This window comes from Seriola aureovittata, chromosome 7, assembly GCF_021018895.1.
Source record: "Seriola aureovittata isolate HTS-2021-v1 ecotype China chromosome 7, ASM2101889v1, whole genome shotgun sequence".
Lineage (NCBI taxonomy): Eukaryota > Metazoa > Chordata > Actinopteri > Carangiformes > Carangidae > Seriola > Seriola aureovittata.
The window spans coordinates 2,411,524-2,438,402 of record NC_079370.1 but is presented as its reverse complement, the minus strand read 5'-3'; the positions used below and the strand labels follow the sequence as shown (position 1 = coordinate 2,438,402).

At 42.2% G+C, this 26,879-nt stretch overlaps 1 protein-coding gene across 1 annotated transcript; it reads left to right on the top strand.

Moving 5' to 3' along the window:
- vwde (von Willebrand factor D and EGF domains) lies at nt 1-26,756 on the top strand. Its single transcript, XM_056381586.1, has 31 exons — nt 1-341; nt 2,867-3,057; nt 4,473-4,704; nt 5,867-5,935; nt 7,156-7,385; nt 9,223-9,312; nt 9,608-9,755; nt 9,912-10,126; nt 10,312-10,385; nt 10,616-10,889; nt 11,593-11,789; nt 11,913-12,793; nt 13,120-13,256; nt 13,771-13,935; nt 14,483-14,587; nt 15,651-15,765; nt 16,921-17,177; nt 18,435-18,654; nt 18,755-18,892; nt 19,040-19,255; nt 19,770-20,198; nt 20,745-20,840; nt 21,075-21,170; nt 21,289-21,384; nt 22,537-22,632; nt 22,731-22,826; nt 23,770-23,865; nt 23,989-24,084; nt 25,075-25,170; nt 25,381-25,478; nt 26,043-26,756. The coding sequence occupies exons 1-31, from the start codon at nt 266-268 to the stop codon at nt 26,055-26,057; spliced, it is 5,340 nt and encodes a 1,779-aa protein (XP_056237561.1). The 5' UTR covers nt 1-265; the 3' UTR covers nt 26,058-26,756.
- The last annotated feature ends 123 nt before the right edge of the window (nt 26,757-26,879 follow it).

The window sequence follows — 26,879 nt, the reverse complement described above, 5'->3', positions numbered from 1 at the left end:
TGCAGCCTGCAGCAGTCTGTGGTCAGCCGCTGCTCTCCGGCGTCTCGGATCAGCCGACAGCTGCTGCAGTCCTCCGGCAACAAGCGACCGTCACGAGTCGCTGTATTCACCCGGATCCCCGTCTTCTTCATCTGTTGTGGGTCGGAACTCAGAGAGGGCGGCTGGTCTCCTCTTCCCTCCGGGCAGGCTGAGGACTTTTGGTGAATCGGTTCCGGTACTCTCGTGCTGTCCGGTGGCAAAGTCGCGCGCTGGTGACTCCAGGACGATGAGACCTGAAACTCTCCTGAAGCTTCTTCCCTGCGTTGTGTTTTTACTCCCTAACGCAATGCTGGCTCAGACAGGTAAGATCACTCCTCAGAAACTCTGTCTGACTGTTTAAATGCGTCACAGTTGTTGTCTGCGCACTGTTTTCACAAGTTTAACCTTAAATTGTTCACTGGTGATGGTGATGATGATGATGAAGATAAGGAAAACTCACCATTTACAAACAAAAATGGGATGAAAATTCAGATTTAATCTCGACAGGCCCTTTATCAAACAGCCCCATGACTCCTCAGGTGGTTTTTGTCCCTCTGCCAAAAAGAAGCTGACCCCTCTTCATCCATCATGTGTCGTCTCATGGTCACAGTGTAATATATTGTCACTGGAAAGCAAAGACGAAGCGGCTCACTCTCCTTTCGCCCACATGGGCCTTTTCCTCATGACGGGACGAGGACTCCACGAGTCCGTCTTCAGGTGATGAGGACTGAAGTGACCAGGTGCTGAAGGATGAATGAATGAAGGATGTCTGGTTCGGCTCTGACAGCTCCTGTCGTCTCCTTCAGCGGCTCGTCAGCCCGTCACCGCTGTGGCAGACTGTCAGGGTATCACCTTTCACTTGACCTCAGAGGTCAGGGTCTGAAACCCGGGCTGCAGTGGAGCAGAGGCTGGTACTTCTTTCTCACAGCATGCCGCTGTTTCTTTCTCTCTGGTCATGCGGTCATATTTCAACTTCTGTGGTCAAACACCATAAGATTTAAGCCTCTCTCCGTCCTTTAACCTCCTTTAAAGTAAAATCCCTCCTTCATTTCCTGCTCCAAGTCATAAATGTTGCCACAATAATCCAGTCCTTAGCTGACACATTGAGCCCATGTTACATAAGAAAATTTGCATGTGAAGTTTTTGGATGGCAAAGTTTTTTGTGCATTGAGCTATTGAGGTTAATTAATGGAGCAAATACCTGAGGTGTCCAGTTTGTTCTGTGGTTAAGCGAAACCAAGGCACATAGGAGGTTCAGTAACAATGATGATGCCATGAAATACTGTTTGACAAGCTACAGCTAAATTAACAATTGTCATCATTAAATAAAATTACAAATTAGGTGCGTGTGTACAAGTGTTAAAATACAGTTAAATTGGTTTTAATTAACTATAACTGCTCAGCCGGGGGTTTGTGTTTTATGAGGCTGGGAGTTTTTCTCGTGTCGATTCAAAACATTTCGGCTTCTTGCTCCCAGAGCAACAGCTTGTATCTCACCCTGCTAGCTATCGTAGCTCGCCAGCCATATAGATGGCAATTTTTAATCCCACCTGCTGACCTCTGATTGGCCAGGTCATTTTTATATTATTGGCTGTTCTAATCATCTCAGAGCGCTCAAACTGTGTGTTTAAGACTCCCTCTTTAACCTTTAACCTGCTGACCTTTCCTTTCTCTGGACCAGCTCTCCAACTTCCTTCCACTAAGCAAAGTTTTGATTTACTTATGGTGTGATCCAAATAAACAGTTGCCCTAAAGCTTGAAATCCACGTTTTTTTTTAATGCGCTCATATTAAGCAAAAAGAATGATGTTTCAAACAGTGATACCACAAGCTGATACATGATACCATGAGGACATCAACAGTCACTTCCTGCTGGGGAAATCCAGTAATAATAATAATGCTGTTGGGTTTGTCTGCAGCTCAGGTCTTCATCATTGTTAGAGAGGTTGTTCTCCTTGTGCTGGTGTCTGAAGGACAGTCTGTCATCATGGTAGTTTATTTAATAAAGACTAGAGGTGAAACATTAGTTGTAGCTCAAACCTGTAATGGTCATGTTACTCAGTGTTCCCAGTAGATCTGTATAAAGTTCAGGGTAAGTCTCCTCTCTGTTTCAGATTTCATGAGACAGCGATGTCTTCTTGTCGGCCGGATGGACTTTAGTTTCATCACACTTCTTTCATTTGTTTATATATGTAGATGTATAATCCTGCAGTTTAGTTCATGACATAATCAGTCTAAATAATGCAAGTGTGCTCACCTGAATTAGCTGTTTCTGTTTCCCGACACTTTCACCTGCTGCTGCAGATGATTTAAAGTAAAAGCAGGTGCTTGAAACAGCGAATATGCAGTTTGGTTTTTAATTTTTGGAGTAACTCTAATCCATGTGTATGATGACATCAACATACATTACATAAAGTGGGTATTCATTAAACAGTCTGTGTACATTTGCTGTTCCTGACATGAGGGACAGTTCTTTCCTACCATGTCTTGCTGTTTCTGTCATGTTTTCCAAAACCATATTTTTCTCTGTTGTACAGTTATTCTCTGCTACGAGTCAAGTTTTGCAAAATTGTTTCTCTTATGACTGAATCATTCAGTAAATGTATTCATATCCTAAATGATAACGTCATGCTTTGTCCCTCATGCTGCACCGGGCAGCTCTGCACCTTTTTTTATCAGCTTGGAAACTCAATTGGAAATGTTTATCTTGACTATAAACCAGCTGGACAATGAGCGTCCACAATCCACCGTTTGGCTCGCAGAAAGCTTTCCATATATTTGATCATTGGTATTGACAGTCTTGGTGAACATCCAGTGCTTATGTTGACTCTGGCTGGCTGTACTTGCAGCGCTCCCTCCTGAATGTGCACCAGGCGGCCACTCCGTCCTCCAGAACCCCTACCGCAGCACCACCTTCAGCTCCAGCTGGCTGCAGCAGTCGGCCCTGCAGGACTTCATCTGCGACCATTCCCTCACTCCGGGCTGGTACCAGTTTCAGATTTTTGACAAGCCGGCCAGCATGCCCACTCAGTGTGTGGAGGTAAATCACCTTTTCTGTAGAACACCTTGCAAAGACACAGACACAGACTGGAGGAACAATATTCTGTGATGTCTATACTTCACTATGCATTAACATTACCATTCATATTTTTTCATTATCGACTAATCTACAGATTATTTTTCTTGATTAATCTATTAGTTGTTTGGTTTAAAAAATGTCTTAGAAATGTCCCCATACTGACATGAAATGGTCAAACTTGAATTCACAGTTCGAGTGTCGGTACAGCTTTTAAAGCCAGAGTCTGGAATTTAACATCACTCAACGATGGCTGAACAAGTAATCGAAGTATTATCGAAATCACGTTGTTGCCAAGTGCAATATCCAAATTGCAGCTGCAAGTTAAATTTGAAACATAAAACATACCAAATCATATGCTCCAGATGAAAGGGAACGTTCATGTTTGGTACGAGACCTAACAAAAATCATATCATCATCAATTTTACATGTTTTTCAGTGAAAATAAAACGGAAAAATGACCATTCCAACTGAAATTGTGACTCATATCGCACATATCTGCCAAAATACTCGCAATATGATTTTCTTTTGCATATCGTTCAACCCTACACTCAAGTCTTACTGCAGTTAGCTCAGTGTTTCTTCACTATTTGACGGCTGTGACCTGACTTTTTTTTTTTAATTATTATTATTTAAATTAAAATTCTCTTGACCCCCAAAATTAGAGTTTTCATTTTATCACGTCAATAACTTTTTAGCAGCATGTGGTGAGGTCAAGAGTTGTTATATAGACGTGCTGATATATGTTTTCTTTTAATTACAAACATCAACACGTCAGGCGGTGAAATCTCCGGAGAGCCCGAGCGTGACCTCGTGTGGAGAAGCTCTGACGTGGCGTCTGTCGTCACCCGGGTGACGGGTCTGTGTGTCAAACAATAAAGTGTGTGTTTGATTGTGCAGGCATGGACACACACAGTTATCGGTGTGTGTGTGTGTGTGTGTGTACGTATTTATGAAGGAGAGTGCAAGGAGAGCTGGAATGTGTCTCATTTCCTGCGGGCGGCCCGCTGTGAGGAGCCTGCAGGATCCATCTGAAGTGTCAGCCTCTCTCTGCCTTCCCAGGGCATCGCTGCTCTGCACCCCGGGTGATGGATATCCAGAGGAGTGGGGCGGAGGAAGGAAGAGAGGAAGATCGCTGTGAACATGTGTTACATAATAAGGCGATGTCTTTATGATAATGGCGGATAAATGGCCAGATTTGTCAGGCCAAGGAGATTTTCAAACTGTAACTTTGTCAAATACAAATCCAGATTTTTAGTTGTTTTTTTTAAAAGTCAAAGTCAGTTCGTCGAAGTTGTGGTTCATGAGCGTCTTAGATAGTCAAAATATGAGCACTTTCATCAGACTGAATGTTCTCCCCTCTCTCTCTGAACATCCAGGTGAACCACTGTGGGACCCAGGCCCCTGTGTGGCTCTCTCTGGGTGACGGTGAGGCCTTGCCTGGGCCGCTGGAGGTCAGGCAGTTGACGGCCTGCGCTGCGTGGCAGTTATACCCGAGCAGCAGCAAAGACTGCTGCTTGTTCCGCATCCCGGTCACCGTGCGTAACTGTGGAGACTTCTATGTTTACCTGCTGCAGCCCACACAGGGATGCATGGGATACTGCGCTCAGGGTACGTCTGTGCAGAGGACCGGCTCTGATCTGCTCCTTATATATTATACAAACACTCAAAAGTTAAAGTTTAGATGTGTTTGTATTTGTAAAAGCTATAACTAAACATGTCATTAAAGACTTGGTAGTTTGTAGCTATGACCTGCAGCTGGTACTGTTTATCCGTCACTCTGTTACAGCACGTATGTGCCAGTGTGGGACAGTGTGAGTTTGCGAGGTTGAAGTCTCCCAGTTGGACTGGCAGTTTCTCCAAGTTCAAATCTCATGTGTATAAATTCATTCTTAACATTTTGCCTGGTTCTTCTCAGAGGATCAGGCTGCTTGTTTCTCAGCGTATTTCCCACTATAGAAAAACAAACATCTCGCAAATGAGGATAATACTTTCATTGAAGCCCATGTCTCTACAGCATTATGTATAGCTAATGCACAATCTCTAATATGGCTGTAAGCCTTGATAATGTGGTGTGATGCTTTGAATGCTCACAATTCTTGAACTACTATTTATCACATCAGCAATTCTTACAAATCCATAACCTTCTACATAAGGACTTAAAGTCTGTTAAATGAGACTTTTTGAAACTGGAGACATCCTGAGTCCTGTGTGTGGTTAGATTAAGGCAACAAAACCACTTTGGTTAAGGTTTGAGGTTTTGGTCAAATCTTACAAAGTGAACAGATCCTGTCTACAATACAACAACCTTTCTCTAAACCTGCTGTGAGATCCAAAACATGCCCTTAAAATAATGTTACTCAGGCTTAAGTTGCCTTGAGCTGGTGCTGATTTTCAAGAGCGGATGTTGGAAGGAAGAAAAAATTGTTTCTTTGGAACATTTTGTAAATGCATTCAGTATAAAAAAGATTACATTGGAGTAATGAGTGTGGGGCTTTCCATTGCTTTCTAGGATACAACATCTAAGCATTTATTCTGGCAGCAGAGCCAACTCAAAATGTTGAGAGACAGATTAAAGGTGAACACAAAACCGCAGCCTTATCAGAAGAGTTGCACACTCACTTAAACTAAACTGTTCCCCAGATAAGATCTTTGAAACAAAGTGCATGTTGGCACCAAACTCACAGTCTCCTCTCTGCCATGAATACTCTTGTATGTTAATTAATGTTGATTTACAGTTGACTGTTATTACTGCTCTGTTCGCCCCTATCAGAGATGTCCGACACTTTACCCACAACGCCCTGCGGCCCTGACGAGGTGAACGTCGATGGAACATGTAAAAGTGAGGATCCTGCTGCCGTGTTTATGGCCTACGCTTGTCTCCTCATGTTAGGTCAAACAGCAAAACAATCAGGAGGTCAGGGAGTTGCCATGCGGTCAGGAATGCACCGCCGGCCCCCTCACCGCTCCTCTTAATGAGCTGAGCATGTGCTCCGGCGTCCGCTGGGCCTTGTCTCCATGGTGACGGCCCTCGGCCAGGACGTGAATTATGCCAAGGCAGGTTTTAGGAAGCTGGCAGAGGTGGAAAGAAGGAGGAGGGAAGGTTTAATTAGAGATAGATGAAAGATCCCTGAACGTGTTCATTAACTTGTTTTAAATAATGGAATCCAGGTTGCTGTGATTCCTGAGCTTGCAAACCTTGCTGAATATTTTCTGGCTTCAGCTGCTCATATAAATGAATTCATGTTCCTCTACTTCAGTTACTTTCCTCTGCATAACCATTTGCTGCAATTTATGTAGAAGTAGCAGCGGTGTTACTCTCCCAGAGAGGGAGCTTTTTTTTTGTTACTGAATCTACCTGGAGTTGAAATTAGCACCAGCCTCCAATCAAATGTTAGTAAATTATGTTTTTATAGTAGTTAATATGATAGAGGCAGTAAACAAAAAAAGTAAGATCCTACTGAACCAACAATAAAAAAAGCTCTCTGAACATAGACTATATGGACAAAAATACTGTATATGGACATCAAAACTCATGTTAAAATTATTATGAAACTGGTTATCACAAAAAATTAGAAACACCATGTTAACTGCGATACTATCTGTAAACATATGCCAGTTTTTTCTTGGTAAACAGCTCATATTTAATGATAAATTATAGATATGCATCTTTACAACCAAGAGCACAGTTGTGCACTGCCCTAACTTTGAATAATGTTAAATTCTAGCATCATTTGTCATTCAGTTATTATTATTTTCCTTGAAATAGAGTTTGAGGATTTTATTTCCAGCCCTGAGTCTTGTTCGCAGTTTTTCTTTCAGGCTGCAGGTACAAACATCCACCTGTCAGAGTGTAGATAAGTTTGTAGCCTGAGAGCAAATCACAGGGCAAATTTAGTCAGCAAAACATTTACTACTGCTGTCAAAGATAAATTGTTGTGAATGCAGGAATAACTGAAAGTTTAACAATATGGGCATATAGTGTATACTCAAACCACGCATGCATAAACATAATCTCAGACCCCACTAATCTACCTACTGTTTCTGCTTCTCCCCTGTCAGACAAGCATCCTCCCGCTCCCTCTGTACCAGTCATTGTCTCCCAGCTGACAGGTAACACCGTCTACCTGAAGTGCAGCTTTGACAGCAGCTCCAAGAGCTCCCTGGGTTACGTGGTTGCCTGGTCTCGTCTCTCACCTGAGGGCAGGAAGGAGGAGCTAAAACAGGAGACCACCATCCAGACCTCCGCCCTCATCGAGCTGGACGGCTTCAACCTCCGCCTGGGGGACAAGGTCTGATGAAAGGCTACAGTGGCTTAAGTTGGTTTCAAGATGAGTTCCACTTAATCAAGAACTAAAGAGGGATAAACCCGAAACAAGAGCACGAACAACAACAAATGAAGTCTGTTTTCTCCAATAAAAGACGAGGAAATGGCTAATACGGTTCTTGCAAATATGCAGAGAGAGTAGTAGTTTAATAGCTATATCAATGGGAACCCTATTCTTCAACATTTAATTCATTCAGTGACAACATTATATTGATAACACATTATCAGGCGGTGGCATTTCTTAACAATGGGCTAAAATAGGACTAATTTACAGTTGAGTTCATTTCGTACAAGCCTGAAACGAATTTAAGCTAGCCCCCGTTGCTAGCTTACTTCAGGCTAAACTAGTTTTAGCATCGGCTAAAAACAACACCGCTATCTTTAGCTTATTCGATGGTATGGAAAGCTAGTTAAGGTTCAAGGTTGATTTAACTTAATTTCAGGCAGGTGTGGAGGTTAACTTAGCACTGGCTAACTGTACCAGCTCATAACAGCGTCGCTGTCTGTAGTTAAGTGTCATATGTCAGAGCAAAGAATCAAAGCTAACAGTCGGGGCTAATTTAACGTTATTTAAAGCGTGTTTTTATGAAATAAGGTTACCCCAGTGTTATACTGTTTGCTAAATTTTGTATATGCATTTTATTAGCAATGATCTAATAATAATAATATCGCAAACTGAAAATGAACAGTAATGGCTAATTTCCCCTCAGTTGTCTTGGAAATGAACTCAAAGCTAACTGTTTGCTATCTTTAGCTTAGCGTTATTAGCTAATGGCAGCTAACAGTCAGGACTGACTTAACCTCATTTGAGGGCTTGTATTTATGAAATACTTTTAATAACCCTAGATGTTTCCTATCTGTAGCATTGTTTATTTTTTTGTTATATTATACAATAACCATAGGCTAATCAAAACTAACTTATTCTCATTTGTTTGAGTTTAAAGAGGAGGCTAACTTGGCCGCTTGCTAACAGCCTTTGCTCTTTAGCCTAGGATTATTATTAGCTTTTGGCTAATAAATAAAAGCAAAGAGACAAGGCTAAATGAACCTGATTTCAGTTTTGTACATACTTAAACTGTATGACCCTTCTTTGCTTAATCTGCAGTTATGCTATGTTTAAATATTTACCAGTGTCTTGTTATTGTCCCTTGCAGCCGATGTAATTTTCTGCCATGCATTAATATTTTTTACCCATGTTCTGGACATGTAACTGTACCAGGACTAAAGAGGACTGAAAACAGGTGGACAGACACATTGTGATATTTTAACGTTGTTATATTCTTGGAAGAGAACTGTCAAAATTTAATAGTGAAGGTGATTCCGGGATAAATTGGGGTCTGGAAAAAATCTGAACAGATCAGAAAAATTAAAGCCTAATTTCAGTGAATATATCAGTATAGCATTCCTGCGACAATTGACTTTCCATTTTTTTGGAAGTAAGACATACTGTAAATCAAGTATGTGGCAGCAGAGACTGAAGCTATTATTGAAATATGTCAACATGTCGTTTTGTTTTACTGTCCACTGGTCATGTGCGTGACCTGGAACTATAACACTTCCTAATAAACTTTTTATACATCCAGGATTTTTCCCCTTTATTTGCTATGTGGTTCCTTCTGCTCTTTCTCTCTCTCCCTGCCTTTATGTCATATTTATTTTTAAACTAGCTTTACTAGCATGACCTTGATTAATTTCAGTATTGTCAAAGCAGGATGTGCAGGGTTTACAATGTAAACATGTGCACATTACTACATAGTATATTATAGTAAAAGAAAGAAAACAAATCTCTCTCCCTCTCTCAGATTTACTGTTCCAGCTCCAGTTTCTTCTTGGACTCGCCCGACGTCCGAGGTGCTTCAGTGGAAAGTCAGGAGTTTTTTGCTGGGATCAGGGTATATCACAGTAATCTGAAATCTTACAACTTTGTTTGTGTGATGTATGTGAATGACCATGGCTATATTTTTTGAGCAAAGAGAGATCATTTATTTGTTTTTGCATGTGTGTCTGTGTCACTATATTTCTGTATAAGTGATTGTACCATGAATATTTTATACTTAGGGTGGGTGGCCATCGACCGGTTGGGTTGAGAGACTGTTTGCCTTTAACACCTCTCTCTTAATGTCATGTGTTTCTGAATATCATGTGTAAAATGGCTGACCACTCTTCTTTTTTGACTGTTATGTGCAGCTAAGACCTGAGGTGAGCAGTGTACCTGAGGATGGGAGACTGTATGAGTTGGTGGTGGAGAGCACAGTTCCTGTCCCATGTCTGGAAGAGTCTTCCTCCTCTACGGAACAGTGCACTCTGTCCCTGCAGCTCAGCACAAGCAGTCGGGGTGAGAAACAGAGAAACACGTGAAAGGATCTAATATATGCTCAATAACAGCAGACAAAGGGTTAAGTAAAACTGCTGTGGAAATAGAACTGCTGTTCTATCTATCTGTTTTATCACCATGTAAATAGATTAAACCTAAATCCTTGTTGTGTTGCAGATGAGGGAGTGTTGGGTGCAGATCTGTCTCTGTCCTCCTGTGTGGTGGAGCTGTCCCGGAGCCCCTGTAGGGACGGGGTTTGTGGCCGAGCTGGGATCCAGTTCAGCCCAATCACTGACTTTGTCAAAGATGGCAACAGGACAACTCAGGTCTCTGTCAAAGCCATCGTCACAAAAAACTTTCTCTGGAGCGGATACTCACCAGAACCTGTTGAGGTAAACAGATCAAACTGTCTGGGGGGAGTTTGAAAACTGACATTCTGTTGATGGTTTATTAATTCATAAGGCTTCAGTTTTTATATATTAGTAGCTGCTTACATCATCATCGTTGTTGCATGTGTTGGTTGCACTTATCTGTAGTGTGATCCTGTATATTATTTTAATTGCTCTCACATTTTCAGATAACAGTAAAGGATGTTCCCTCAGCCTATTGCTACTCCTTCACTGATCCTCACATCATCACATTTGATGGCAGGTACTTCAGTCTCTTATTCAGTTAATCAGGAAAGATGTGTCATACACTTTGTTATATTTAATTGCAGTTTAACAGATTAAACTGCATGTGTGAATTTTGAATTGTACATAATGAATAATGGCTTTTCTCTGTTTTTGCACTGTAGCTGCAAATATCTAATGATCCAGGGCTCAGGAACCAGAAGGAAAACAATTCTCTTTATCTCTCTATTTTTCTTTGTTTACTCACAGGCACTATGAGAGCTACCAAATAGGCACATTTGTTCTGTATAAGAGCACTGTCTGGCCGTTTGAAGTCCACGTTCGTCAGTGGGAGTGCGGCAGCGTGGTGCATGCCGCCTCGTGCGTGTGCGGCTTCGTGGCGAGGGACGGCGGCGATGTCGTCGCTTTTGACATGTGCAGTGGGGAAATGGGGGAAACCAAACCTCATCTGTCTGTGAAGAACAAGGACTTGAGCAAGAGCGGCATTCGGATAACGGAGTCCTACCAGGGGCGCAAAGTCACTGTGAGTGAAGACGAGACACAAATAAAAAATATAATATATGAAATTGCTCCATTTTGACAGCGCTTTAGTTCACATGCATATTTTTTACATTATCATATTTTGACCAACATCATTCATTATTATTCAGTTATTATTTTCATTGCATTTTTACGGGGAAAAAACACACTTTTGTACCTACTTACACCCCAACCAACTTCCAGAGCACTTTCAGAAAGATTTAAAGCTGTTTCAAAACATTAATACTGAGGTTGGTGTATAAAATATGTAAATATGACTGAGAAGAAGACCCCTTATCCCCTACAAAGACTAAAACAAAGACATCACTAAAATGTTTTACATGGGAAGGAGTCATGTAGGACAAAAAAAGAAAGGAGTAGATGACATTGTGGGAAATCATAATCTTTCTGGCCGAGAGGTAGATGAGAAGATTGTACCAGTCTCATGTCTGTGTGTTAAGGAGGCGATTAGCTTAGCTTAGCATAAAGCTGGCAGCAGGGGGAAACAAAGAAATAGTACTTTCTCTGAAACCACTTGCTTCCAGTCTTAATGTTTAGCTAAAAGAAAAAAGGCCAGGTCACCTACCTTTACCTTCTCTGTTGAAATCTGTACAAGTCGATTGACTAAGACGGCCTTGGTTTCAAAATGTGATAACCTAATTTAGCTGCTGCTGGTTACTGAAGATAAGATATTCTTTTATCTGCAGATGACCTTCTCATCCGGAGCGTTTGTTCGTGCAGACGTGTCTAACTGGGGAATGAGTCTGACGCTGAGAGCTCCCAGTTCAGACTGGAGTCACACTGAGGGTCTGTGTGGGACCTTTGACGGACAGTCAGACAATGACTTCCACTCAGCACGGGGCGCCACACTGGAGGATCTGCATGCTTTTATCTCTGAGTGGAGGTTAGTTTTGTTAGTTTGTTATAGTTAGTTAGTTAGCAGACAACAGTTGATGTATGTATTATGATTATTTGCAGATTTCTTCAGGAATTTGCACAGTAAAACCCTCCTTTTTTCCTGTGTCAGACTCCCTCCAGGCTCCAGCCTGTTTGACACCGTGCCATCCCATCTGAGTACACTGAGCCCCCGCAAGTACTGTACCTGTCAGACAGAGCCCCGCCTCTCCTCTCCGAGAGCACGATCCCGACCAGTCACTTCCTCTGACTCCACCTGCTCTCATTATGGCAACCTGCATCTCCTCAGTGTCATCCCCACTCTGGACGTCACGGCCGAGTACATCGGCTCAGTGGAGCTACTCAGAGGAAATGAAAGACAGTCGCTGCCTCCGGGTCACTCCACCCAAAACACCCAGGATCAAGGTGTTGACGCTCAGCTGCGTGAAAAAGGCTTCAGCTTTAGAGCCTCCAGGGATGAGGCTTTGACCTCAGCCCAGCACCGGCGGCGCAGGGGGAGGCGGCAGACCCACCGTTACATTTCTAACTCCCCACATCAAAGCCTCAGTCAGTCTGACTTAGAGGGCTTTACCTACTTCTTCCCAGAGGACCACGAACCGGCAGTTCAACCACACTCCTCCCCAACATGGCCCACACTCTCTGGCCTCACCGAGCAGCAGGCCCGGGATCAGTGCCAGCAGACTGTGGCACACTCAGGCATTGCTATAGGTTGCGGGCGCCTTCTAGAGGAGTCACTAGTTAGCCACGCTGTGACTATGTGTGTTACTGACCTACAGCTGAAGGATGAGACGTCATGGCTGAATGCAACGCTGCCACTGCTGGAGAACGAGTGTGAGAGGAGGCTGGTGGAGGAGAGGAGGAGAGAAGAAGAGCACCAGGACGTTCTGGCCGTCCTCAAGTGTCCCAATCTGTGCAACGGGAACGGCCAGTGCTCGGAGTGGGGTTGTGTGTGCTTCCCGGGATTTGGGTCCTATGACTGCAGCGTGCTGTCTGGTAACATACTAAACACAGACCAACACAAACACACACCTGGCTAGAAAAAAAAGCATCTGTTTTTTATGTTCATAGAGCAGCAGGTTAAAGCTACAGCTTGTAGTGGATTAGAATAAAAACAGACCTGCACCCGCACCACAACACCTTTTTAAGGTATCTCTGTTTCTAGCCTACTTGTAATACATTTAACAGTTGGACTTTGACTTTGTCTGGACCTCTGCGATGACAGATGTATGACGGAGAGACATATGGTTTGTGATTCTGACTGAATTCCTAGCTCTAACAGTCAGTGCTTGTCTGCGCGTTTTCTTGTGTATGTTGTGAAGACCAGATCCCAGAGATCACCGAGTTGGAGAAGGAAGGTCTGTGTGACGTCCGACAGGGAGACTGCTCCGCCGTCCAGGTCTACGGTCAAGGCTTCAAGGACTCCTACGAGCTCAAGTGTGAGTTTGTTAAAGAAAAGGTACTTTTTTGATTTTCTGCTTCATTTAGTTTGTTTTATTAATTAAAATCAAAAAAAGAAACATGAAACTTCCATGTTCTTGTGTGTTGTTCTCCGAAATGCATCGCTGATTATTACACGTCTATGTTCAGCTCCAGATCTTTACTAAAACTGTACAAAAGCAATGCAACAAGCTGTAAACACAAAACTGATGCATCCAGCAGATGTAGCGCAACATTAGCATTCACTTAATACCGTTGGATCGATCTCCAGTGACTAAGCTGCCTGTTCTCGTGACCTTGTGTCTCCCTGTATAAGCCCCTTTCTTAATGTAATGCTCTGATCCGCATTAAGCTGACCAATGTCAACAGGTGATTTATACTTGATTCCCAGTTGACATCTGCACTTTCATCTCCTTTTTTTCTCTCTCCTTCGTCTCTCTCGTTCCCTACTTTAACCCCTTTTCTCTTGCCTTTCCTGTTCTCATCTCTAATGTCTGTCTCTCCCTCCGCCTCCTTCTGTGTCTCTGGTCTAGTTTGTGGATGGAGACTGGTTTCTGGACGAGCCCCAGTTTGTCCTGGCCACCTTTCTGGATGTGACGGCCCTGGAGTGCCAGCTCCCCCTGGAGGACGGTCGGACTCCTTCAAGCCTGGACCTGGAGACGGTGATAAACAGACCACTGGCCCGCTGGCAGATCAAAGTTAGTCACATCTGGTGAAACTACTGTGAAATCAAGAATACGTTAACTCACTCTCACTCACTTTTATTTGTCTTTTGTCTCCCCCCCACTCCCCGCACAGTTTCATAAATATGAAACTCTATTCTTATTTTGCAAGATGTCAGAATGCTTCCACAGTAAATCTGCACTGGGGTAATTGGAAGCAGACAGATGTGAAAGTTCGTTTTCATTATTTGGCTGCTGGAGTGGAAAGGGTCCACAGAGTGCAGCTGGAGCTTTTCCTGTTTTAACTGGGTTTAAGAGGAAAATAGACTCAGCACTTTGAGACAGTGCAGATTCAAAGTGCCATCAGCAAAGTGCATAAAACAAATTAGTGTGTGGGAACACTTTCTCCCTGAGGAGGACCTTTCCAGGGCCACAGTGCCCCCAGTTCATATTGCCTCTTATGTGTATTGCTTCTTTTAAGTATTTGAGTAGTCAAAAATGACCCATTGTGAACGACTGTTGTTCAGATTATATGTTTAATTTTCCCAGTGATCCACAGTAAACGCCTCTCCTCTGATGGCAGGTATCTAATGACGGCTACAGCTACAGTAACGCCAAGATACTGACTCTGTACGATGGAGCCTGTCAGATCTGCAGCCTCAACACTGAAATTCTCTGTACCCTGAGGGTAAGACATCCTCCTGATTTTAATTTAATATATGGATCAAAAAGTAGCACTATCTCTGAAGATAAATTTTCCTCTCAGCCTGCATCCTTCATCCTGCAACATCTTCAGCTGAACTCTCTTCTGAACTTCTGCATCTGGTTTCAAAGCTCTGCTGCCCTCTGTTCCTGGTGAATTCAAGAATAAATGAAATAAAATACTGAAAATAAATTCATTTACATTTCTGATGTTGGTAAGAATCAGCAATGAATTATCCCAGAACTTTAAGGAATTCAGATGTGCATTTAAAATATGTGGCAAAGTAGAACAGCAAATGTTTAGCATTTAAATGATTAATAAATCAACAAAATTGGCAATTATTTTTTTGTTGATTGACTAAATGATTTATTAACTAATCTGACTGACAAACAAAGCATTTTCCTGTATTGCTGAAAATGAAGAGACGACAGTTAAACCTTGCGTCTCGCTTCTGCTGCCGCTATTTACAAAACACTTAACTGTGTGTGTTCGACGCTTAAACCTGATTTGACTAAATATCAAGAGAAGTTTTCACTTACAGACGCAGTGATCGGCAACTTCCAACAGAAAGGTGCAACTTTGTGGCAGGAGAGTAACTCAGAATAAAAAATATATATTTAGGCACAATGCAAAGAAATCAGTATGAGGTGCTGCATTAAATTCTCTGTGTTGGTTTGAGGGAATAAAGAAGTATAATAGAGTTTTTTTTCTGTATATCATTGAGCAATGATGCCGACCACGTGTTCTGCAGCGGCGTGAACATTCATCATGCAACTATCAACCGTAATGGTACAATCACTGATCTGTTTGTAACTTAGTGTTGCTGAATGTGTGAGGTGAAACACAGGAAACAATCAGGTTTGTTTCCCTCGAAACCAAACGTGTTGTTTGTTTCCACAAAACTGACCTTGTTCTCTTGGTGCCGTGTTCTGTCTGCGTGTCACTGAGGCAGGTCAGCATGTTTCATGTTAAGAAAGGTAGTTTGTTCCAGATAGAAATAAACACTGAGGTTATTTATTTTTTACAATGTATTTTCTTTGCTTCCCAGGAGAAAACCTGCAACATTGACGGTCTGTGTTACAGTGAGGGAGAGTCCAATCCCAGCAGCCCTTGCCTCACATGCCGGCCGGACTCGTCCAAACACACATGGTCCATAGCAGAGAGTACGTACACAGCAATGTCAGCGTCTTTAATCTGGTTTGTCTCACAGCTCGTGCACATTTAACAGCACAGAGAAAGTCTAAACTAGACCCAGCACTGTGTAAGGCTGAGAAAGCCGTCACTGCCTCAGTGGAGCTGAGGCTGGATAGCCATCGCTGAGTTTTGTGGCTGGTAGCCGCTCGGGGCTGTTTGGATAATTTGTCAGCAGCTCTGTGCAGATTGGAGCCATTGAAGTTGCTTGAGTCCCCCGGCGCTGACATGAGGAGAGCTTACCTCATTGTTACACTTTCTGACCAACTTTACTTCTTCAACTTAAAGTAGGTCAAACGGTGCTGTGCTCCGACCGCAGGGAGGGACAAGATACGTGGCATGAACTTGACAGGAGTTACAGGATAATGATGACAGACAAGCTGATATTGATTAGACTGATTATATATATATACTCATTAATATGTATGATATTTGATTTTTGAGGCTAATTCTGATATTTGAGAGTTAAAAAATATGAGAACAATATTTTTTTATAATATGATATTTTACATTAACAGTTAACATAAGAAAACATCTTCTTAAACATGAGATATGTAGTGAGTGGGACATTTGTCATTTGAAGAAGTAACCCTAACAACGAATATTATAAATTAACAAACCGTTAATCATGCTGGAAATCAAAGTATTATCAATAACCAGAGTGTGATGTTGGCACTGCGTCTCTCTCTCATGTCATGTCCTGTAAAAAACTATAAACAACAACAAATATGCTACAAAAATATACTAATGTTGAGATAAGAAAAATAAGATTGTAAAAATACAGCTGATAAAGAAAACTGATTAGATTATAGAAGAATTATAATAAACAGAAAAATTAAGTTCTGTGCTGTGCAGGCAAGACTCTATATTATAAACAAGAAATGATTTTTTTATAGTTAGAATAGCAATATAATATCTGGGCTCTGTCAAAATGTCTACGAGGCAGAAGTCTTATGTAAAAATGAACCTTTTTTTCAGCTTGTAACACAGCAGCCTAAAGAGAGACAAGATAGATTCGTTCCGTCTGTATTATGCTGTGGTTGTTTTTGCAGAGTGTGGTTTATGTCCTTTATTCACATATTTAACCACACTCACTTGCTTTTTCCCACCTTTGTATCCCCCATCAGAGAACGCGCCCCCGGTGCTGCAGTCCCTGCCGTTTGGTCTGCGGTCCTTCCAGGGGGAGAACTTCATCTACCAGCTACAAGCTGAGGACCCCGAGGGCTCGGCGGTTCTCTTCACCCTGATATCAAGTCCCGAAGGTGCATCTCTGTCTGCGGCCGGCCTGCTGATGTGGAAGGCCACAGCCGAAACTACAGACACGCACACGTTCCACTTCACCGTGACGGACGACTGTAACGCTGAGACCGGAGCCTCTGTGCAGGTACTGCTGGGTTTGTTTTTCTTTTATGTGTCGTGCTGTGACCCGAGCAGACTTTATTTTACAAGTGTTGAAGTTTTCTTACAAATATAGTATGAAGTATCAGTATGTTTGAGAAGTGGAATTACAAAATAAATACAATATAATGAAAACATAAGCCTGAATAGATCATTATTTTATTTTCTGATAGTTTATACAGGTGTGAAAAAAATACAATTATACATGTGATAATGTAAAAAATTATATCGAATTAATCAGACATCATGAATGAGGTGTTTTTCAAAATAAATAAGCCACTGTTAGTGAAGCTGACACTGTGAGAAGCTGTTCCTTGTCTAAAAACATTTCTTCTAGTCAAACATTCAAATGTGTTTTGAACCAGCTTGCTTCCACACATTTACTGCCTTGTACAGAGACGATCAGTGAGCAGCTCCACTGCAGCAGTGGGACTTAAGTACTTTTTTTAACAGCATCTCAACTCGTGTATTTTGAGGGAGGGGTTAAGTGTCAGTTATTTTTGGCAGGTCAGTAAATTCTTGGGGGGGGGGGGGGGGGTCCAAAAGCAGCAAACCTCTGGTCAAGAGACTTTCATGGTCTTTGGTTCTCTGTTGATGTCGTTGCTGCTTCCTCCCACTAGAGGGCGCTGACGATGCCTTAGTTTCTACTGAAGGTGCTGTGTCACTAATTCTAAGCAGGTTTTGAGTTTGTACTGAAACGCACACAGGAAATAGAGGAGCTGCTGATAGTTGCAAAACATTCACAAAAACTTTTGATGGTGGTTAAATAACAACAACTCACAAAATGTGTGATTTCCTTCCTCTTTATGAAGTTTATTTTTTTTGCAGTAGCAGCTTAAAGTCACTGTTTGAATGACATGCATCATTGTGGATATTTTGTATGATTTCCTGTTTGCACACGAGTAATGTGCACTGACTAAATGCAAAAACTATGCAAAACTATACTATGAAAATTAAACTAGAGGCATAAACTGTACAGTAATAGTTTGTGCAACTGTGAGCTAAAATGTTTTTCTCTGTAAACCTACTTTTAGTTTCAGAGTGTTCATTTGTGTACTTATCATGAGTTTGATTTCACTTACTGTGCAATAAGTGTTGCTTTCCACCTCTGTTTCTTTTGTTTGTTTACATGTATAAATACGTCCATGTACCTGCTTGTTTTTAAGTCACAAACCGGTGGTGACATTGGTCATTTGGTGTCATCCAAATAACGAGTCAGACTAAAGCAGTGTGTTTCTCCCAGGTGTCTGTGCGTTCCTGCGAATGTCTGAACGGAGCTTCCTGTGTGACCAACGTCAACCTCCCTGTCGGCAGCGGGGAATACCTGTGCGTGTGTCTCGATGGATTTAGAGGGGGGAGGTGTGAGGTGGACATTGATGACTGTAAACCCAACCCCTGCAGACTGGGCCGCTGTATTGACGGCCCCAACTCCTTCTCCTGTTTCTGCCCACCTGGAATGACAGGTGCATATATATATATATATTTGCATATTTTAATTTTAATTTTTTTGTAAGTTGTGGAGTTTCCTCACATTATTCCACTTTGTGCTTCCTGTGTTTTCAGGCCGTACATGTAGAGAAGATGTAGATGAGTGTGTCTCTCAGCCTTGTTTCCCTGGAGTGAGCTGTAACAACACGCTGGGCTCCTTCATCTGTGGAGTCTGCCCACACGGATACAGTGGTGATGGAAAACACTGCACCCGTAAGTCGATTTTATTTTGAAAATCAGTTGTTTTTTCGTTTGCTAAAGGATAAGGTGCCGATCTCTAGGATTGATGTGCTCCCTACATAGATAAGAAAATTCTTCGTCGTTCATTTAAAGTTTGCTCTCATCCTTTTCGTTTCCAAGGTAACACAGACTCTACTGCGAAAGCGGGGACCACACCGCCAAGAGTACCGCAGGTTCCTTTGAAGCCCAAACCCTCGGGCGGGTCGCCCTGCAGCAGGAGGCCGTGTCACCCCGGGGTTCAGTGTTTTGAAAGCATCCATGTCTCCGCAGGCTTCGTCTGTGGACCCTGTCCTCCTGGTCTCCATGGAAACGGACGAACATGCAGCGCAACGCCAGGTGAGGATGCTGATGAAAGGACAGCAGTGACCATGTTGTGTGCTATGGCAGGATATACAGTTGTGAAATAGTGTTTTTGAAAATTTTATGAATCATGAATTACATCACGGGACACACAATAATATTACAAATGAAGCATTTATGTTTCAAAGAACAAAACATTGCTTCTTAACCCAAAGAAAACTAATTAAAACTTTTCACACAGACACACAGAGTTAAAGCAAACATCTCTTTTCTTAATGTCCAGGGAGAGTCCGGATACTCTAACAGAGCTTGTTGTTGTTGAATACTGTTCCTGTGATGCAGAATGTTTTGTGATAGGATTGTAAAATAAAAATAAAAACCCAAAACAAATTAAAAATATTTATTTTTCTGACTAATTAAGTAGGTTTATTACTTGTGTGTTCAAACAAATAAAATCTGTCATTGCAGCCTGATTGAGTGTTGAGTGTTTTATCAACTATATTAGTGTTATTTTTTTAAGTCATGTCCTCTAACTTCCAGTGTTTTACAGGGCAGGGAACCGTCGCCAACGGAGCAGATGGACATATTCACATTACCAGATCAAATCCCACCACCTCCTCCTCCTCTTCATCATCATCTCCCACCTCACCCAGACGAACATCTGACAGGAGGACGAGACCAGAAGCCACCATCTCCACCACCAGGAGAGTTTCCTCTTCGGACAGGAAGGCCACAGCGACTCCACAGAATCAAACTGCAGCCAGAGTGTTTGCTCCCACTGTCCTCAGAGGTCAGCCGAGTGGGGTGGAGCTGACCCCCGACCTCACCACTGGGGTCAAATGGGGGCCTCCGTCTTACCGCATAACCTGTGCCGACTCTCCCTGCTTCCCTGGCGTTCCCTGTGAGCCCACCGCCACCGGGTCCTTTAGGTGTGGACGCTGCCCATACGGTTACACCGGGGACGGGGTCACATGTAAAGGTAGTGACTTCCTGGTAATGGTGAATGTCTACTGCATGTCTGCAGGCTCCAAAATTATTCTTTAAATCTGCTTATTTTTGTTTCACCAACAGAGAAACATGAAACGTACAAAATTTACACTATGAAATGCAAAAGCAGGAAATCCTCAAATTTGGGAATTTGTAACCTCCAAATTATTGGTATATTAACTCCAGAATGAATCAGTTAAACAAGCAAAACATGTCTTCGTCATTGTCTTTAATTAAAGGCTCCCAGAAATTAATATTGAACTTATCTGAAGATGATCACAGCAGATAGATCAGACTGGTAAAAACTGATGTAGCCCAAGATAATTCTTTTCTCTAATGAGGGTCAAGATACAAACAACGCATCAACAATAAACAATGATGTGTAAATGTGTCTGCTTTAGTTGATTCGTAGCTTATTAATCAATTCAGCATTAATCTCGCCTTCAGTGTTCTGTACAGTAGTTGTGCACATTGAAGCAGTGTACAGTCACCCCATGATGGATAGACACCTTCAAAATAAACCTGTGATTTATTCCAGCTGTGTGCAGGTATCAGTGCGGGAGGAACATGGAGTGCTCTCTGCCAAACACCTGCACCTGCAAAGAGGGTTACACCGGATACAACTGTTACATAGGTGAGAATGAGGGAGGGTGGACAGAGGGCGATTTGTTTAATGAAACCCAGTTCATTAAATCGTGTCACACTCCAGTGAACCTCTGCAGCCCACACACCGTTTCAGCAGAGCAGACCTTGGAGTGCTCCGCACGCTGTCTCGACGCGTTACTATTAAACCACGACTGAGGATTCGTCCTATTAACTTCAGCGGCTCATAATGTTCATCAGAGCTGTCACGTCTCTTCTCTCTCAGCTGTGTGTCGACCCGACTGCAAGAACCAGGGGAAGTGTGTGAAACCTGATGTGTGTGAGTGTCCTGCAGGCTACAGAGGGCCCACCTGTGAGGAAGGTAATCTGAGCTCATATTCACACCTGTCCGACATACTGGCAGCACACATTGCTCACAAAATACCGACGAGCGTCTTGTCTTTTTTTTGTGTTGTTTACAACCCTGTGTCGGCGTGTAGCGAGCTGCGATCCGCCCTGTCGGCACGGAGGCACCTGTCTGGCCAGAAACCTGTGCACCTGCCCCTACGGCTACGTGGGACCCAGATGTGAAATCAGTGAGATGTTGTTAAATGACTCTGACGTGGTGAAACATTTTGTGATGTGGTAACAACAGTGCAGCCTGTGAACAGTGTGGTACTGATTCTGTGTTTCAGCACGTTAAACAGTGACCGTGAGTTGACAGTACTGACTTTAAAGGGATAGTTTATGCTAATTTGCTTTTCTTTCTGAGAGCTGGATTTCACATCTGTATGATGACATGAAGCTACAGCCAGCAGCCGATTAGCTTAGCTTAGCATTAGGACTGAAATCAGGGGGAAAGAGCTAGCCAGGGTGTCTCCAAAGTTAAAAACATCTGGCTGCCAATACCTATAAAGCTCACTAACAATTTTTTGCAGTCAATGTCTACCCGAACTCTTTCATTTGTTTGTAGTCTTGTTGCCATGGTAAAGTCGACAGACAACCAGCAGATTTTTTTTGTTTTTGTATGGATTAAAGAAACGAAATATGATGTTTTGAGCTGCAGAGAAGCCGCTAGGTGAATTATTTCAGACAGAGCCAGGGTTGGTGTTTCCCCCGTTTCCGATCTAAATAATCAGCTGCTGGTTGGAGCTTCATATAATCTTCTCATCCAACTTTCTGCAAGAAACAAGTATTTCCCAAACTGTCTTAATTGTTCCTTTAGTTTGGGAGCATTTACTTACATCAGATGAACCATTGAGAACTTATAGCCTTATATACAGCTGTATGCAAGAGAAGTAAATCCCCCCCCTGCAGCAAACAGACACTGTTAATGCACTGTTACTGACTTTATTTCATCAGCGAAAAAATAGAAAATGTCTGTTTGTGCTGCAGGGGTTATATTTACCTCTTTTCACTTCAAAAGTCAACAAAACACATCATTTGCCCGGGGGGGGGGGGGGGGGGGGGGGCAAACTTGTATGTACATACAACTGTGTACCCTAGTTTCAGAGGACCAAATGTAATTAAGATATGGTGAGTCCACATTTTTCATCTTTTTGCAGTCAGTGTCTGAAGTCTCCAACCAGCAGAGCTCAGCAGACACTCTGTGTCTCCCCTGCTGATGCTGTGATGCCGTCTCTCTCTCTCTCTCTCTCTCTCTCTCTCTCTCTCTCTCTCTCTCTCATTTGATTGAGTTTCTGTCTTTTCATTTAGGAGTGTGCGTAACAATCATGTGTCTGTCTCAGTGGTGTGTAACAGGCACTGTGAAAATGGAGGCGAGTGCGTTTCGCCCGACGTCTGCAGATGCAAACCCGGCTGGTACGGACCAACGTGTAACTCAGGTACAACATTTCGAAGGTTTTTTCTCAGACCACATTTCCAGGTGGCACAAAACTTGCGCGCACTCTTATCTAAACGCAGCCTGCTGTTCCCTCTGCAGCTCTCTGTCACCCCGTCTGTCTGAATGGAGGAACATGCATGAAGCCCAACATCTGCGCCTGTCCCAGTGGTTTCTATGGCTCTCAGTGTCAAATTGGTGAGACGGTCATGAATAAATATCACAGGGACAAGTTCTACTTCTCTGCTCTTCCACCTCTGAGAGTGAGCTGTACAGAAACTTTGAATTTTAAATGGAGCCTGTTTCCATTTCAACAACTGTGAGATCAAAGAAGGATCTCTGAGGTGGTTAATGAGCCTCAAACAGCGTTAAAGACATTTATTGATGCTGTTACTGGCTTTTTTATTGAAACTCTGATACAATCACTTCACCTCTGATAAGATGGAGGTCCCTTTCTGATCAATGTATTGCTATTTTATATATTTTTTGTCATTCTTAGCTAATTTGTTAAATCTTTTGAGCACATGATGTTTTACATTTAATAATATGTTAGACCACTGAGACTTAAATAGCTGGGTTTTGATGAAAAGTTCATGGAGAATCTTTGAAAGGTGAGAATGAAATTAAGGGAAAATTAATTCTTGTTGTGTTTCGTATAAAAAGAGGGAATGTTGCCAGAAATATCAGCAATTTTTCTCCACAGATATCAGCATACTTACCCTTTAAAAGATTTTAAAGCAGTCTGCAGTACTAAAGGTTTATTTTCACTAATAATATGGTGATTATTCAGCGATCCCTGCAGGCAGATTTATTCACTTCCCCTCCACACAAACAGGTCAGAGGTCAGAGCCAGGTCACACAGACCTAGATGTAGCTTAAGAGCTTTCTTTCCTCTTATTTAATACACCAGCTAAGAGCAACAGGAGGTGATGGCTGAGAGGAGACACATGATGCCTTTTACTTACAATCACTGTAGTATTCCCTCTGTTTTCCTTCTGTTTGACATTTGAACGTTGGAGGCTATGTCAATATTTCTTTAAAAAATGTGGTCAGTGTTACCGCTGTCAGATTTAAATGTCTATTTTCCATGTGTTCAATGCCCCTCGAAGTCCCCACAGTTGAGTGTCGCTGTGTGTTTCAGCTGTGTGCAGTCCGCCCTGTAAGAACGGCGGTCAGTGTATGAGGAACAACGTGTGCTCCTGCCCCGAAGGCTACACGGGAAAAAGGTGTCAAAAGAGTAAGTAAGTTTACCGGCTGCATATAGTTGAGTGCAGGCTTATTTGAAGTAATCCCTGCAACTGGCAGTTCACAATTCAAATAAATATGGTGGGAAAAACAATAAAATAAAAATGTGTTCCAGGTGTGTGTGAGCCGATGTGCATGAACAAAGGCAAGTGTGTGGGACCCAACACATGCTCCTGTGCATCAGGATGGAGAGGGAGGAGGTGTAACATACGTGAGTGACTCCATGTATTCATACACACCAGTTACATCGCAGGTAATATGAGGATCATACAGTGTGTGCAGTCTGCACGTTTAGCTTTAAGATCAAGCATTAAACCTGCTCAGCCTTGTTCAGGTCAAAGGTCGGTTAATTTAATGCTGGTTCCAGATCTCTTAAGCTTTCCCCACATTTTAAGATTTTTTCAGTGACTCAAATAACTAGAAATAAGTGACGTTTTTTCAATTTGACAATTTAAACAATTTTAAATCAATCATTGTACTTTCCATTCAAGCAAATCTTGTGTCTTCAGTGATTTCCTCATTATGTCTCGCAGAGCAGGTGTAAATGCATTTCAAGATTAAACATGAAAGGTTCCTTATATCATTACGACCCACTTCGGCATCTTGTTTCAACGGACATACATAATAGATGCTCTGTGAATTATTAGGACTTTTTTACCCTGTCCCTCCCCTGACCCCCAACCATAGTCCTGACTTTAACTTTACCAAGTGTGGTCTAAAGCAAAGCATTTGCTGCTGAACGTTGGAAGAACTTGTGCACAGGCCCAATTTGTGTGTCCCACTGTGTAAATTTGCAAAATACAATATTTTCTATCACACAGCAGAAGGTGAGCGTTGCAGTGAAGATGATTTTACCTTCTTCATCCCATGTAGTCACCAGAAACACTAAATCTACATCTAAGCAATTCAACGTTCAGTAACTAGTCACCACTCTAATGCAGATAATGAGTGTCAGCGAAAAGATACTGAGCCTCTGAAAGCTTGTTTCACTGTTTTCAATATGAATAGCTATTTTTATTTTGTTTATCTCTCCCAAGATACATTATATATTATACTTTACCAATGTAAAACTATCATTTACAACATCTTTGGCGTTGGGTGGTGCAGTCGAGTCAGAGGTACAGTGTTATAGGTTTTGTGCTAAAATCATTGGCCAAGCTAATGAAGACTGCTAACTTCTTCCTCTCTGCTCTGACTGCAGCCGTCTGTCTGCAAAAGTGTAAAAACGGTGGTGAGTGCGTTGGACCAAACACCTGCCACTGTCCCAGTGGCTGGGAAGGCCTTCAGTGTCAAACACGTGAGTGTATTCATGATAAAACAGCGAAGAAATTCAGAGACTCGAGTGAAGTTACAGTAGCTACCTGAAGCTTTATCATTGTTGTTGCTATTTATTTGTTTGTATTGTAAGTATTTTTACAGGATATACATCTTTTGATTTATTTTTGAATCATAAATCTCGATTGTTTACTCTGTGTAAAGAATCCTTTAATATTGATTCCCTCCTCAGCGGTCTGTAAACAGCGTTGCCTGAACGGAGGCAGGTGTGTCCTACCTGACTACTGCCACTGTCGGAAAGGCTACAAAGGCCTCACCTGCACAGTCAAGGTCAGCACTTCATATACAGCACATGGCTCTGTGTAGCTCAGTGGGAGAAGCACTAAACAGGGTTGAAGGGTTTGTCATCTCCGAGGCGTCGCCTTACCCTTACACCTGGTAGGTGCCTCTCATGTATTAGTGTTACAGCTGTATCCAAGCATCGCTTTTTCTTTGAAAGATGAATACCTGGTGATGTTTGAAACACCCAGATGCTCGTTTAAGAGAGCTGCATCTTGGGAAAGGGGTTAAAAGTAATTCTCATCGTGCAACAGATGGAGTGTTTTTTCATCCAGATGGTGAGAGGAGTCTTTGAGGATTCAGAAAATACCTTCAGAACAGTGATCAGTGATGTTAAACGAGCTCCTGGGTTTTTCAAAAAATCTGCTGGGTATTTATCTTTCAGAGACACTGATGCTCAGCTCTGTGACTTGAATGTAACACTAATACATGAGGTGCAAACTGGGGCTTGCGGTACTGTAATTCACCAGGGAAAGACATTAATCACCTTGAATGTGTTGATCAAATGTGGTATGTGAAATCTAATTTTACTGAATTTATTCTACACCTTCACAGGCCTCACAAGCATGATGCAAGAGAAAAGAGACGTGGAGAGAAAGAAGCTACAAAATGCACAAAGCAAGAAGAGCGCACCACAAGTTGTATGTATGAGTGTGTGTGTGTGTGTGTGTGTGTGTGTGTGTGTGTGTGTGTGTGTGTGTGTGTGTGTGTGTGTGTGTGTGTGTGTGTGTGTGTTGTTGGATATTGGCATGTGTGGCTCTGTGCACATTTGAATGCTACCAGAGGGACTCGATGTATTGCACTTGTCTTTTTGTCCCTGTATATCACTACCTCAAGGCTACAAGTGACACACATCTGTTCAATTCATCAGCAGAGGTTCTATACAGATGTGCGAGTGTTACTGCACAGTATCATGTAGAAGAAGTAAATGACAATGTAGGTTATTACCAGCAAACTTTTAGGTTTAGGCTTTTTGTAATTTAGCCAAATTATAGCCTGGTTTAACTTTTACCAAACTGATGTGCACTGTTTGTGGCTCACTTAAGAGAAAAATAAAATAGTCTAAAATCAAAAAAATAAAAAGTCTACTTCACATCACTAATTTCTATTTGACTGAAGACATTAATATAAATATGATACAATTTAACAAAAATTGCATTTGTTTTTTTCTTTATTGCTTTGATCTGATTTGCTCTGAATATATTGTTTGATCAGGCCCGTTTAAGTTATGACCCGTTATATATTTACACTGATACTAAACGTGTATTAGAGTAACGACCACCTGTTGGATTTATGTTTTCTAAAATCTGTTTTATCAGCAGCAGATTACACTGTGGTAAAAGTAACCTGACAAAATCCAAATAATGTACTATTTCTGTGCTTTTGTTTGGT